Source organism: Diadema antillarum, unplaced genomic scaffold (assembly GCF_040938485.1).
Source record: "Diadema antillarum isolate AM-2024a unplaced genomic scaffold, OU_Dant_1.0 seq00000461_RagTag, whole genome shotgun sequence".
In the NCBI taxonomy this organism is placed as follows: domain Eukaryota; kingdom Metazoa; phylum Echinodermata; class Echinoidea; order Diadematoida; family Diadematidae; genus Diadema; species Diadema antillarum.
Genome location: NW_027271432.1, coordinates 379,405 through 393,425, shown reverse-complemented (window position 1 = coordinate 393,425; position 14,021 = coordinate 379,405). Strand labels below are relative to the sequence as shown.

General features: G+C 39.4%; 1 protein-coding gene across 2 annotated transcripts in view; it reads left to right on the top strand.

Moving 5' to 3' along the window:
• Positions 1-14,021, top strand: part of LOC139733140 (SNW domain-containing protein 1-like) — a 132,794-nt gene that overhangs the window by 99,605 nt on the left and 19,168 nt on the right. For both annotated transcript variants that reach the window (XM_071643980.1, XM_071643982.1), the window contains exon 10: positions 5,536-5,652. In XM_071643980.1, coding sequence (XP_071500081.1) covers positions 5,536-5,652 — 117 coding nt within the window. The remainder of the gene's footprint in view (positions 1-5,535; positions 5,653-14,021) is intronic.

Below are 14,021 nucleotides of genomic sequence, written 5' to 3'. Positions count from 1 at the left end.
ATATGGTTTTATGCAGTTTTGATGAATTTTTCATGAAATAAGTGCAAGAACTGTGATAAGTTTGTCATTTTCAGTGCCCCAATAGCGACAAGCATTACTGACCCTAGTCTTAATTTCTAGCCGCTTTTATTTCGTCTTTATTTCTCTGAGTTGCAGCTTGTGTATTGTGCAGAAGCCCGCTGTATTGCGCTAAGCCAAGTGAGGGTGCATACCCAGTGATTGCGACAAAAATGGTTGTGGCGTCGCAATCACTGGGTATGCGCTCTCACTCTGCTTACTTTATCTCGGAGAAATAAACACGAAATAAAAACGTCTAGAAACTACACTACACCGACCCCAGCTTGGCGTGAAATGTTAGTTTGCAGGCGAAAACGATCGTTTGTGACCTAAAAAGTCTGTATGCGCTAAGACTACTACACGCACCACTGGCATTGGCGCCTGTAGCAGAGCTGTGGTACGTGTAGTAGTCTTAGCGTGCGCAGACTCTTTCTTGAAGAATAAGGTCTTGTTGCAACTTAAGTGGCCTGTAAAATTTTATTGATACCACAATTTGGAGTCACATACTACCTAGGGATGTTCCAGAGGGTCCAACCGACCACCCCATGCAGTCAAACCTTTTCTGCGGGGTGGGTTGAACGAAGTCATTTTTTCTGGGTCCCTGCGCCTTGACTAATTATACCCCCGCCAAACGAAGTTTGAAGGGGGTATAGGAATCAGCGGACGGTCGGGCGGTCGGTCCGTTGCAAATCTTGCATCGCGAACTACTTCCTCAGTTTTCAACCGATTCCCATAAAACTTGGCACAGATGTGTGCCTTGGGTTGTAGATGTGCAAGTCGTATTTTTTGCCAGTACCCAAAAGTACGTTGCCATGGTAACGGCATATTATGGGCAAAAATGGGTACAAATCTTGCGTCGCGAACTCCTCCCACAGTTTTTGATCAATTTTTATGAAATTAGGTACAGATGTTCATCTGAATATGTTAATGTGCAAGACACATATTTCCGCAGTGGCAAAAAGTGCATTGCCATGGTAACGGCATGTTGGTAAAATATAGGGCAAAATGCTTCATGGCAAAACTGCTTCTTCAGTGTTCTTCCAATTCTCATGGAATTCATATTGAATGTTTGTCTTAGGATATAGGTCAGCATGACACATTTCTTGACAGTGACAAAAAGTATGTTGCCATGGTAACAGCTCACATATTATGAGCCAAAATGATGGAAAATTTTGTGTTGCAAACTACTTCCTCAGTTTTTGCCCAATTTCCATGAAACTTGGTACAGATGTGTGCCTTTGGTTGTAGATGTGCAGGACGCATTTTTTGACAGTACCTGAAAGTACGTTGCCATGGTAACGGCATATTAATGGCAGAAGATCAAGGAAAGATCTTGCGGATTTAACTACTTCCTCAGTTTTTTGACCAAAGCTTATGAAATGTTGTTTTGACCAAAGCTTATGAAATGTTGTTTGGCGGGGGTATAACCAGTCGCTGTAGCGACATTTCTAGTTAACCCTAACTAGGCCGGGCTATTTAGGTAGATGATAGATCTCGGCCTTCAACTGTGCGATTGCGACGAAAATTGGCACACACATTGCCTATGATGTAATCTAAAGTACCATGAAGTTAATTTTTTCAAAGATTATCATTTACACTAAATTATGCTAATTTATGCATAATGATGCATGAAATCAGACAATTTGGTATAAATCACTAAATAAAGCTCAAAACAGGCATATTTTTTGTGTAAATATTCTTTTTAGTGTCCTTAACAAATGTAAGAGAAAAAAATTGCGCAATCAGAAAACATTTCCTAAGTATTTTATTGTTTTTTGAATTTCTTATGTATTTCTTTGTTTTTTCCACTTTATGTTTTCCATTGTTTTTTCGATTAAATTTGTCCGCGACATTGTTCCGAACAAGGATATATGTTATTAATTGATTTTAATCAATAAAACCCCAAAATAATCATGCTTTTATGAAATTTGCCTGTAAACACTGTTTGCATTGAAATTGTACACGAATTCACATTTTTTAGCAATTTTTGGTCCGACATGCACGTGTCGTGCATATTTATGCGCAACTTCGGAACCGCGCGCCCGGGCATCACAAATTTGGTGTCAAAAGATGCGGGAGAATGAAAGAAAAAAGTCATGAAACATCGCAGCGATAACTTCTCGCGATAGTGATACATCGCGCGAAACGTCGAGGGGGGGCCTCAGAGCCCCCCCCCCCCCCCCCCCCCCCCCCGGCCAAGTTAGGGTTAAACCTGAATTTACTGTGGACTGCAAATCAATTTAAAATTCTATCACACTATCACATGGGTCATTGGCAATAAATTCTCTGGTCTTAGATTGCAATTCCCATGATATTCGAGCAGTAAAACTTAGTGGTAGGCCCCATCTATACCATTTTCCCCCCATAATTATTAGAAATTAAAAAGATTACTTCTGGCTAGTATGTGCTTAGTTTTAATGAGGTTTGATTGAATTTAGAATTCTACGATATCAATTAGGTTTCTAGTCCTCTCTGCTCTGTTGACCCAAGTCTGATTCTAGACTCTAGTAGTTGTAGAAGACTAGAGTCTAGAATCCCTTGATACTCACACGATAGTGACAGGACCAGAGTTTTACAGCACAAGAAAACAGAGCAGAGCTGAGCTGAGCTCTATAGACAATATTTCTACTAGATATGGCCTTTGTGTTTTGGTAGAGGTCTACTGTTAAGTCTAGTACTACACAGGTGTAGTTACTAGAAAACTACCTTAACTAGTTAGTGTCTTACTCTTCCAAAGACTACTGAAGTCTTAGTAGACTCTTGACTGAGTCTTGTATTAAAACTAAAATTTAGGAGAGTAAGTTAAAATGATTTTTAAAGATATCTTGGAATACATTAAAACGTTACATCAAAGATTCATGAAATTACAGACCAACTGTACGATTAAATTCAGTTGACCATGACCCACCTTCATATTCAGCACCGCCATGTGGGGATGGATGGTGTGCTGTGGTCGTGATTGTCCAGTTCCACGCCACGTTTATTCTCCACACGTCTAGTTCACAGTCTGTCTGCTTGTGTTGCGATGCCACTGTCTGGACATTTTTAATCTGTTTCCATGATGCAGCACACTCTTTAAACGTATCAAAACTTTTATCTGAATAGCCACATCAATATGGGAGAACTCTTCCGTATGTCTTAATCAATGTATGTAACAAAATGAACATTTCCCCTCAGAACAGTCTACATCGTGGAGAGTACAGGGTCACTTCCACATTGTGCTTGAGCAGTGAATGCAACAAGGCATATGATTGGTCGACATAAGAATCACTTTCCAAAATGCAAATGAAATGACCAAGCTGGTTGGTAGACATTTATCCTGGACAGTTATTTATTTTTCCCACATTTTCTCAAATTTCTTTAAAACATGCAACATTCATGCTTGACGAGTTTGTATGATGAGTTTTATCATATTTCTAGACAAATTGTGAGAATCTGGGGTAGCTGCCTGATGGTGGTCACAAAAAGTTGACCTTAGGGGCTTTGCATATCGACCTATAAATGAAAGGGTGCTTACTCGCCGTTAGCTTCAAATATGACTGCGTCGTGTTTACTGTTATTTACTAGGTACAAATTGTTGCATTTTCTAATTAGAAACTGTGTGACTCTTTTCATACAAATTTTGTTTGACAAAAAGAGTTTTCCTATGTCAGACTGTGTCTTGAATATAAGCATAGGAGTAGGAAGCAATTAGGCCAAGTAAAAAAAGAAAGCAGTTTCTCGTCCTCGCGCGCATCGATTTTGGCCGCCGCATCGATTTTTTTACTATTTACTATTTTCAAAATGGCGCTGAAAATACCAAGAAATTCATAATTCTCGTCCCAGCCCGCTCCCCGCCCGCATCGATTTTCAGTTGCCGCATCGACTTTTTTGATATTTACTATTTTTTCGGCCGCCGAAAAAAAAATCGACAATTCACCTACCAATCGTGATGTCTCATTTCTAATTACGCCTTGCGTCCTCTACTTAGCTGTAGTACAGCTGTAGCTTCTTTATATGTAGTGCGTATGTAATAACGCATGCATTTCACACTGCGAGCTCGGCAAGAAGGAATGACCCACAAAGCAGTCGAACTGTAGTTGGATGGGCGGGCCTGGGCTGTGATGTACAGCGCGCTCGGTACGTCGTGAACGCGATAGCGGCAACATTTTTGCGAACAATCGCTGATATTCCACGCATATTTCGCGCATTGTTCGTATTTTTCCCCGTTTCTCATATTTTAAGCGGATGAATTGTACTGTACAAATGCTTGTGAGGATTGTATCGAGTTTGTATACATTTTCATGTCATTGTGACTATGTGCATGTGTGTGCAGTGTCAGAAGGTACGGTGCCAGTGCAGTGGCCGTGCCGGCCGCTTATGCGTGTCTGTAGCTGTCAGGGTCCCCATCCCCTGGTCTGTCAGCTGTCTGCACGCACGCATGAACACATTCGAATGTGTAGAGGCCCGTACACTCTGCTCTGTAACGTTGCATCTGACGGCGATGTATTGTTCTATTTTGAAGAGAAAATGAATGCGCTTTTCCAGCAAATGTAGAATTATTAAATGGGTGTATCTACAAAATAAATAACTTTTCCACGGATTCTGGTTTGTCTCGTATTTCTACGGGATACTTTTCTTTACGATGTAAATTCACGGACACGGCCGTGAGTCGTATCACCTGTAGTGTGGTATACAATCATTCATCATCCAAATGATGAGTGATTATCAAATGTCTTTTTAGAACATGAAGAAACATCTTTAAATGTTTAATGCTATAATGCCATATCAGTATCATTTTGACATCCATCTGCAATTGTACAAGCCAGTTTCCAGTTGAATGTGCTACAATTGTACTGTGAAGAGATGCAGATACATACCAGCTGTGTGGACACGAAAAGTCACAAACACCAATGATAAATAAAGCAGTGTTTTGAATATCATGGAATTTATTTCAGTCGTACATTTTTGTTGAAAGACATGTTTTATACCTGTTTCAATTAGCAAATAGCACAATACATCAGAATTGCAAGTACACTGGTATCAGAAATGCCATTACAACACTAAATACCAGTATTAAGATGGTCATTTTCCCTTGACATCTGTAGTGGAAAGAAAAAGCAAATGTATTTGTGCATGCATGAAGTTTCATTTCAAGTATGGTACATATATCTATTTGTTTGAAAATGCACAGAGTGCAGGCAAGACATACACTTGGGACCTGGTCTCTCATAACACAGCTACCAAAGTGATATTTCATTTCATAAATTGGATATAGAAAATAGTAAAGCCCTCTCTCGTTACCTTTCTCAGAATTACCGGACGAGAAACACATGTTACTTTCATTTTGACAATCCTCGAAAAAATAGTAAGATATCAAATAGTAAGGACCTCCCTCATCGCCTTGCTCAAAAAACCCGGACGAGAAACTACTTTCTTTTTTTACTTGGCCTTACATGTTTTGATCGGTTTTGTTTTACTTTTCCTGAATTCGAAAAGGGGTACACCATTCCCCTGGACAAGCGCTTGGCATCTGACGGGAGAGGACTTCAAAATCCCCAGATTAATGAGAACTTTGCTAAGCTGGCTGAAGCTCTCTACATTGCTGACAGGAAGGTAACCATTTCATTAACATGATTTATTGCTTTTCTTCTTCTACCTTGTTTTCCTCTTTCCTTCCCTTTCTTGATCTCCTTTTTGCTTCTCCACGTCCTACAGAATTAGCCAGAATTAGATGATATGCTAACAGCATATCACCTATTGTGTTTGTCAAAATCTTCCTTTCTTTTTTATGCCTCCGGCATGAAGTGTCACCGGAGGCATTATATTTTGGGTTGTCCGTCCATCCGTCCGTAATCAATTTTGCTGACAGCATGACTGAAAAACCGTTTTGAGGTATCCTAATGAAACTTGGCGTGTATGTGTTTGAGTTGGCAAAGTTGTGCCTATCAACTTTTGGTTGCACATGCTCACGGTCAAATGTCAAGGTCAAATGTTCAAAATTTCACTATTTTTGCCATGTCTATGCAATACCTGAACATATTTTCATAAAACTTTGTGTATTCATATACTACCCAATAGATATTTAGTAGAGAGAGTTTCCTGCCATTAGGTCGAAGGTCAAAGGTCATGTGAAAATGTTAAAATTTCAATCTTTTCACCATATCTTGGAAATGATTCTAGGTATCTTCATGGAACTTATGCATGTACTGAGAAATTATTGTTTTCTGCTTAATGACATATCACATTTGTTTCTCCCAAATTCAAATGGCTACATGTGCATGCATTTCTCTCTTGCTTTCTTTAAAATGTTTGTTCAAAGATGTGTTGTATTACTGGAGGTACATACATGTATCATTGAATGAATACATGTATTATGAAGCTAAAAATCTTATTACAGAATGCTCCAGATTGCATGATTTTGAACCCCCAAATGAAAAAAAGTTCACACTATGGTGGCCCCCTCCCACACCCTCCTGGCTCCCCCTGCTCAGTCGCTCTGCACCCTTGCTTACTTTGGTTCTCAAAATTATTTTCAATATTTTTTTTAGCATCAGTTTTCATGCCTGTATTTGGAGAAACATGCTTTATAGCGGAGACATACCAGTCGCCATAGCAACATTTCTAGTTTTTCTTCACTTTCTGGCAAATGTTGTGAACGCTCTATCTCAAGAGTAACATGACCAATTAACATGAAAGTTTCCATGACGATGTATGTGTAGCATGACAATGTCTGCCGAATCCTACTGTTTTCATCGATAACAGTTGTGTGTGATGTCATCAAGGTGCCATTTTGTAATTTGACAATGCATCAAATAATCGATCATACCTTCATAACTTAATGTCATATCTTTATCATTTTCAGTGGGCATAAAGTTCAAGTGATGGCTGATTTTCCTGCACAATGCTTATCTGCCAGGCTAACATGATGCACGTCTACATGTGTCAAAATTTTGAGATGCTCAAAATCACTTCCTGACCAATTTTCCGTACGTTTCAGACAGTTTTAAGCATTACAGAAATATTCGTGCTCGTGTTAAGGAACATGGAAATGCACTCGTTTTACTTCATTTGGATTTCTGATACAACCAGTAGCAATATCCATTGATTTCCAGTCAACCTTGACCAATAACAAGGCAGTGCCCATATGCTGTAGATCAAATTCAGTGCCCATGTCTGTGCACAAATATTGTGAAAAAAATGCCTTTTTTATTTTGCCATAGCTCCTCAAAATGCAGGGTGACCCTCTGTTTTTGTCTCGCCCACCGGAGGTGAAGGCGAGACTAAGGGATCCAAATGGCGTCCGTCCGTCGTCCGTCACAAATGTTAAAGTTTACCTGCAAGACTCTCTTATGATGCATAACTTGGCAACTGTTACAGCAATGGCAGCCACACTTGGGTGATAGAAGCACTAGGGGTATCTTCATAAGAAGGTCATAAGCAGGTCAATTAACTTCTGGGAGTTATAAAAAATTTTAATTCCTTGTACGCGAATGGGCGAGACACAATTTGGCGATTGCCTTGTTTCACATGGATCGGATGTCTGAAATGGCAAGGAACAATTCTACCAAGTTTCAAGTCAATCCGACTCAATATGACCGTCATATGGGCCCGTCAAAGTTGAAATTCCGTGCGCGTGTCAATGGCGATATACAGTGCAACTATGCAAAAAAATCGCCAATTTTAAATCCGATTTTACTCGTCAGGATGGACGGTGACCCCCCATTTTCTTTGCATATTCTGAAAGCTGATGAGTTGTACATGTCATTTCATGGGTTGGCGATGCTGGAAAAATGATTAAAAGATATCAAATTGCTTAATAAAATAAAAAAAGTAAATTTTCAAAATGACATCATCAAATTTCAAGTTCACTCGAGCGTATCTCACTTATCCTTTGCTGATTTTACCTCAGATTTCAGTATGTTGTAGCTTATTAAATGCTCTTTCACTAATGTATTTAAAAAATTTTGATGGGATGACGGCATCACCTCGTAAAAATGGATTGAAAGTAATCTTGTCAAATTTGACCAGTTTACGTGTTATCTCTATGGGAGTGCAGTTTTTCTGGAAATGGAAATTGACATGACTGTCTTTTTCGAGCACTAGCTCACTTATGCTTCGGTGAATTTCTCCCAGATTTTAATATGTTGTAGCTGAGACTTTGGGCTATCGTCAATGTGCCTTTTATTTTTTCATACGGTGTCGGGATCACGTCCAAAAACTTGGTTGAAATTAAAGCTTATCTTCGATGTATTTTCATATTCCTTTCTTTTTGCAACTTTCTTTGCAATAACTCAAGAAAAACAAGCCCTATCAGCCCAATATTTTGCACATGTTTAGTTCATGTCACGTACATTATTTCATAAAATAACAACTACTTGATCAGACACCATCTTGGGTATGTAAATTAGGGTCTAAGGTCATAAATGTTTTATCCTGTATCTTGGTAAATACATGTCTTATCTTTCCCATATTTTGCACACGTAAAGACCATGTTACAAGAATCATTTCACAAATTAACCACTTTTTGCTCAGATGCCATCTTGGGTATGCAGAGTGGGGTCAAAGGTCATATGTACTTCTTTCTGTATCTTCGTTATGACGTGTTATCTCTATGGGAGGAAATTTTTCTAGGTGTGAAAATTGACATGATTGTCTTTATCAAGCACTAGCTCACTTACCCTTCGGTGAATTTCTCAAAGATTTTAATATGTTGTAGCTGACATTTTGGGCTATCGTCCGTACGAATCTATTTTTTTACTGGATGCCGGGATCACATCGGAAAACTTGGTTGAAATTGAAGGTTAGCTTCGATGTATTGAGATATTTCTTTCTTTCTGCAATTTTCTTTGCAATAACTCAAGTAAAACAGCCCCTATCACCCCCATATTTTGCACATGTTTAGTCCAGGTCATGTAGATTATTTCATAAAATAACAACTACTTGATCAGACACCATCTTGGGTAGGTACATTAGGGTCAAAGGTCACAAATGGTTCATCCTGTATCTTGGTGAATACATGTCCTGTCTTTCCCATATTTTGCACACGCAAAGGGCATGTTACAAGGATCATTTCACAAAATAACCACTTTTCGCTCAGATGCCATCTTGGGTGTGCAAAGTGGGGTCAAAGGTCAAATATACTTCATTCTGTATCTCCGTTAGTGTATAAGGAATTCGGTACCAAAGATGGCAGGTCCGACTCCCTTTTCTAAATGAGAATCCAGACATCACACGGCCAATGGCTCCTCAACACAAATGAAAGCGGTATGGTCATGCCTATTGGGATCAGGACTCAAATCATTGATTTTCAATGAGATCGGATCACCTAATTTGTCAGTGTTGACAAATTCCAAGTCTAGTGTTAAACTCCCCGTTGCCACAAAAAGTTCTTTCTCCTCAAAAGTTGTGTAGAGGTTAGCTCAGAAAGTCCTCTTCCTATCAATTTCAAAATTATACCATGTATGTATCATGTCCCAAAGACGACAGATCTAATAAAATCATAGTGATCAGTCGACCGTGACGTCACGACGTCATTATATGAAAACACATTCTCATTCATATCTCATTAATGGAATGGAATTTTTCAATGAAATTTATGTCACATATATTTCAAGTCAAGCGCATTCTACTCATATTCTCAAAATTCATATTTACCCTTAAAACGTGCGTGTACGTGTGCGTTGAAATATTTACATGCTCCAATCGAGCTCAATTTTTTTTTTGCACACGTTTCAGACATTTTGGAGCATTTTTTGAAAAATTGAACAAATTGTACGGACGCGTACGCGCACGTGCATATACGCACGCACAGCTCATATGCAATAGAAATTTCCCGTTTTTTTTACAAGGATCAGATGTTCGAAATGTCAAGGAATAATTCTACTAGGTTTCAAGTCAATCCGACTCAATATGACGTCATACGGGCCCGTCAAAGTTGAAATTCCGCGCGCGTGTCAGTGGCGATATACAGTGCAACTATGCCAAAAAACTGCCAATTTTAAATCCGATTTTCCTCGTCAGGATGGACGGTGACCCCCCATTTTTATGCCTCCGCCACGAAGTGGTGCCGGAGGCATTATGTTTTTGGGTTGTCCGTCCGTCCGTCCGTCCTTCCGTCCGTCCGTCCTTCCCTCCGTCCGTAATGAATTTTGTGGACAAGGTAACTATCAAAACCTGTTGATGTGTCATAATGAAACTTGGCGTGTATGTGTATTGGGGGGTGAAGTTGTGCCTATCAACTTTTGGGTGCACATGCTGAAGGTCAAAGGTCAAAAGGTCAAGGTCAAATACATGAAATTTCACTATTTCCACCATATCTATGCAATGCCTGAAGATATTTTCTTGAAACGTATAAATGTATACATGTATTACCCAATTAAGATTCTCTGGTGAAAGTTTGGGTCATGAGGTCAAAGGTCAAAAGGTCAAAAGGTCAAGTAAAAATAGTCAAACTTCTTTTTTTTCTCCATACCTTGGAAAATTGTTCAAGGTTTCTTCATGGAACATAGTATATACATGTACTGACTGGCAGTGATTATCTAGGGTTCATGGGGTTAAAGGTCAGGGGTCAAAGGTCAAGTGCAACACTTCAAAATTGTACTATTTCCCTCATGTTTATGCAATGTCAGCAAGATTATTTTCTTTTTAACACTTGGCATATGCATGTGTAACCTAATAGAAATTCTCTGGAAAGTTTTTTTCTTTTTCTTTTTCTTTTTTTTTTTGCCTTAAAAGGTTAAAAGGTCAAAGATCAAGTGAAACTGCTGAACTAACTTTTTCTTCCTTATCTCAGAAGTGGCTCAAGTTATCTTGAAACTTACTACATATTTATCCATGTTCTACCTGAGAGTGATTATCTTATGAATTTTAGGGTCAAAGGTCAGGAGAAAATGGTGACAATTTACTATTCAGTACAGAAATTGCACTTTTTCTCCATACCGGTACCTTGAAAATTACTCAATGCATAAATGTATGAATTGGTCAAAGTCAAGTTAAAGTCCTTAAATCCCCAAATACATGCTCCCCTATTCATTCAATTAAACCTAGGTCAAGGAAGGTGAACATTCAACACATTTGTGACAAACTTGTCATTTCAATATTTTGCCAATTTTGTGAAAATGTAATCACACATTGTCCACATGTACTATCTAGACCTATTAGGAGAATCATGCATTATGGCGGATGCATACCAGTCGCCATAGTGACATTTCTAGTCTTTACATATTCAGAAAGCATATGGATTGTACATATCATTTCATGGGTTGGCAATGCTGGAAAAATGATTGAAAGATATCAAATTTCTTAATGAAATAAATAAAGTAAATTTTCAAAATGACGTCGGCAAATTTCAAGGTCACTCGAGCGTATCTCACTTATCCTTTGCCGATTTTCACCCAAATTTCAGTATGTTGTAGCTTATTAAATGCTTTTTCCACTCATGTAATAACAACATTTTGATTAGATGACGGCATCACCTCGTAAAAATGGATTGAATGTAATCTTGTCAAATTTGACCAGTTTACGTGTTATCTCTATGGGAGTGCAGTTTTTCTGGAAATGAAAATTGACATGACTATCTTTATCGAGCACTAGCTCACTTACACTTCGGTGAATTTCTCCCAGATTTTGATATGTTGTAGCTGAGACTTTGGGCTATCGTGAATGTGCCCTTCGTTTTTTCATACGACGTCGGCATCAAGTCTAAAAACTTGGTTGAAATTAAAGCTTATCTTCGATGTATTGATATTTCTTTCTTTCTGCAACTTTCTTTGCAATAACTCAAGAAAAACAGGCCATATCAGCCCCATATTTTACACATGTTTAGTTCATGTCACGTACATTATTTCATAAAATAATAACTACTTGATCGGATACCATCTTGGGTATGTAAATTAGGGTCAAAGGTCATAAATGTTTCATCCTGTATCTTGGTGAATACATGTCCTATCTTTCCCATATTTTGCACACGTAAAGACCATGTTACAAGGATCATTTCATAAGATAATCACTTTTTGCTCAAACGCCATCTTGGGTGTACAAAGTGGAGTTAAAGGTCAAATATACTTCATTCTGTATCTTCGTTAGTGTATACAGAATTCGGTACCAAAGATGGCAGGTCTGACTCCCTTTTCTAAATGAGAATCCAAACATCACACGGCCAATGTCCCCTCAACACCGATGAAACTTGTATGGTCATGCCTATTTGGATCAGGACTCACATCATTGATTTCCGAACAGATCGGATCACCTAATTTGTCAGTGTTTACAAATTCCAAGTCTAGTTCAGTTTATAATTACGCAGTTGTCGGTTTTTGCTACTAGGTAAAGGAGGGCCATTGCTTTCGGACACACATCCCGAGCTTGGTAATTGCACGATATCACCTGTCAGTGTTCCGCCAGTGAGCGTGCTGCAGGAAAACTATTTCCAATGTGGTGGTCAATTCTTGGAGCAAACTAATTCTGACATTGCAGTTCAGAAGGCGGCCGATGAGGTGGTGAACTGGTATAAAAATGTGAGGCCGTTAGCATAAAGGAGGGGCTCCCTCCTAAGAGCTAAGCCATCTCAGTTCCGACCTCATCCCTTTCGTGGATTCAGAAAGCGATTCGGTCTGAAAGAGAGCCGTCCCCTTTCTGGTCGCGGGGGAAGAGGATGATTTGAGAAGTCTATGCCCTCTTCCACTAAAACGCCAAAAGAAGTTAATTCAACTTCAAGTATGGTAGTTTTCTCCTCCAAAAGTTGGCGACCGTTTAAGCTTATTTCATCGCGCCTGGAAAGAAATCTCTGAGGACAGTTTTGTCTTTTCTGTAGTCATCTAAAAGAACACCTACTGCATTGTATTTCTAGTTTTTGTTTCCGGGACTGTTACGTAAAGCCACCAGAACACATCCGATGTCGGAGACTCTTTTGTCATTTCGCAAGAGATTGAAACATTGTTTTAAAGGGCGTCATGACTGAAGGGATAGATCAGTCGCAATCGTGTCCGTCTCTGATTTTCTCCGTTTTGAAACCATCAGGTGAGTTACGGATAATTCTAAATCTCAAAGATGCACATTTTCACGCCCCTGTATTTCACAATTCCAGGGGATTCATGTATTAGAGGTAGGCGGCGTGGCTTGGTGGATGGAATGAGTTTTCCCCCCAAGTCAAGTGTCATCCAACGAGGTTAGTAGTTGAATGAGAAACCTCCCTTTCACGCCATGTCAAGCATTCTCAAGCAAAGTTAGCAGTTGGATGGGCGACTTCACTTTTTTTGCCTGTCCACACAACTGCAAGACTATGGTAAGCCAATTATACCATAGTTACAGGCTGATTGTGATAGGCCAATTTTACCATGATTATTAAAAAAAGAGAGAAAGAGAATCGAACTTACATTTATTTTGCGCTTCTGCTCGCTATCAAGGACTCCCCTTGGGTTTTTTCACTTGGATAGTACATGTAGCTACGGTGTTAGCTCACCTGTTTGTGATGCTTCCCAGGTTCTTGGAGGAGATTGTTCAAGGCATGGCAGAGTTGTTTCTGATAGCACTCTTTTGGCCTCAGAGACCATTATTTCCACTTCTGTTGCTTCTCCTGGTAAAATTCCCCAGAGCTCTGCCTGTCCTTCATGATCTTCCTGTTCAGCATCTCTTGTTCGTGAAGCACCAAGATGTCAAAGCTCTTCCTTCATCTTTCTCTTTGGCCACTCTCAGGCAACAAGGCATAGAAGCAGGCCTTTCTAAAAGAGCTGGACACAGCTTGCAGCATCCTCTAGAATTACTTATGATTCCAGAATTGAACACTTCAGGAAGTGGTGTCAAGATCGCGCTTGTGATCCCTTTACTGCCTCTTTAGGTCAGAATGCGGAATTTCTGGTTGATCTCTTAGATAAGGGTCTTGCTTTGGCTACTATCAGGCCCTACAGGTCAGCTTTTGCTCCCTGTCGTATGGGTTTTATCATCAGGAGGTCAGTATCTACCTCTCCCTTCCTTACCAAGTTGTTGCG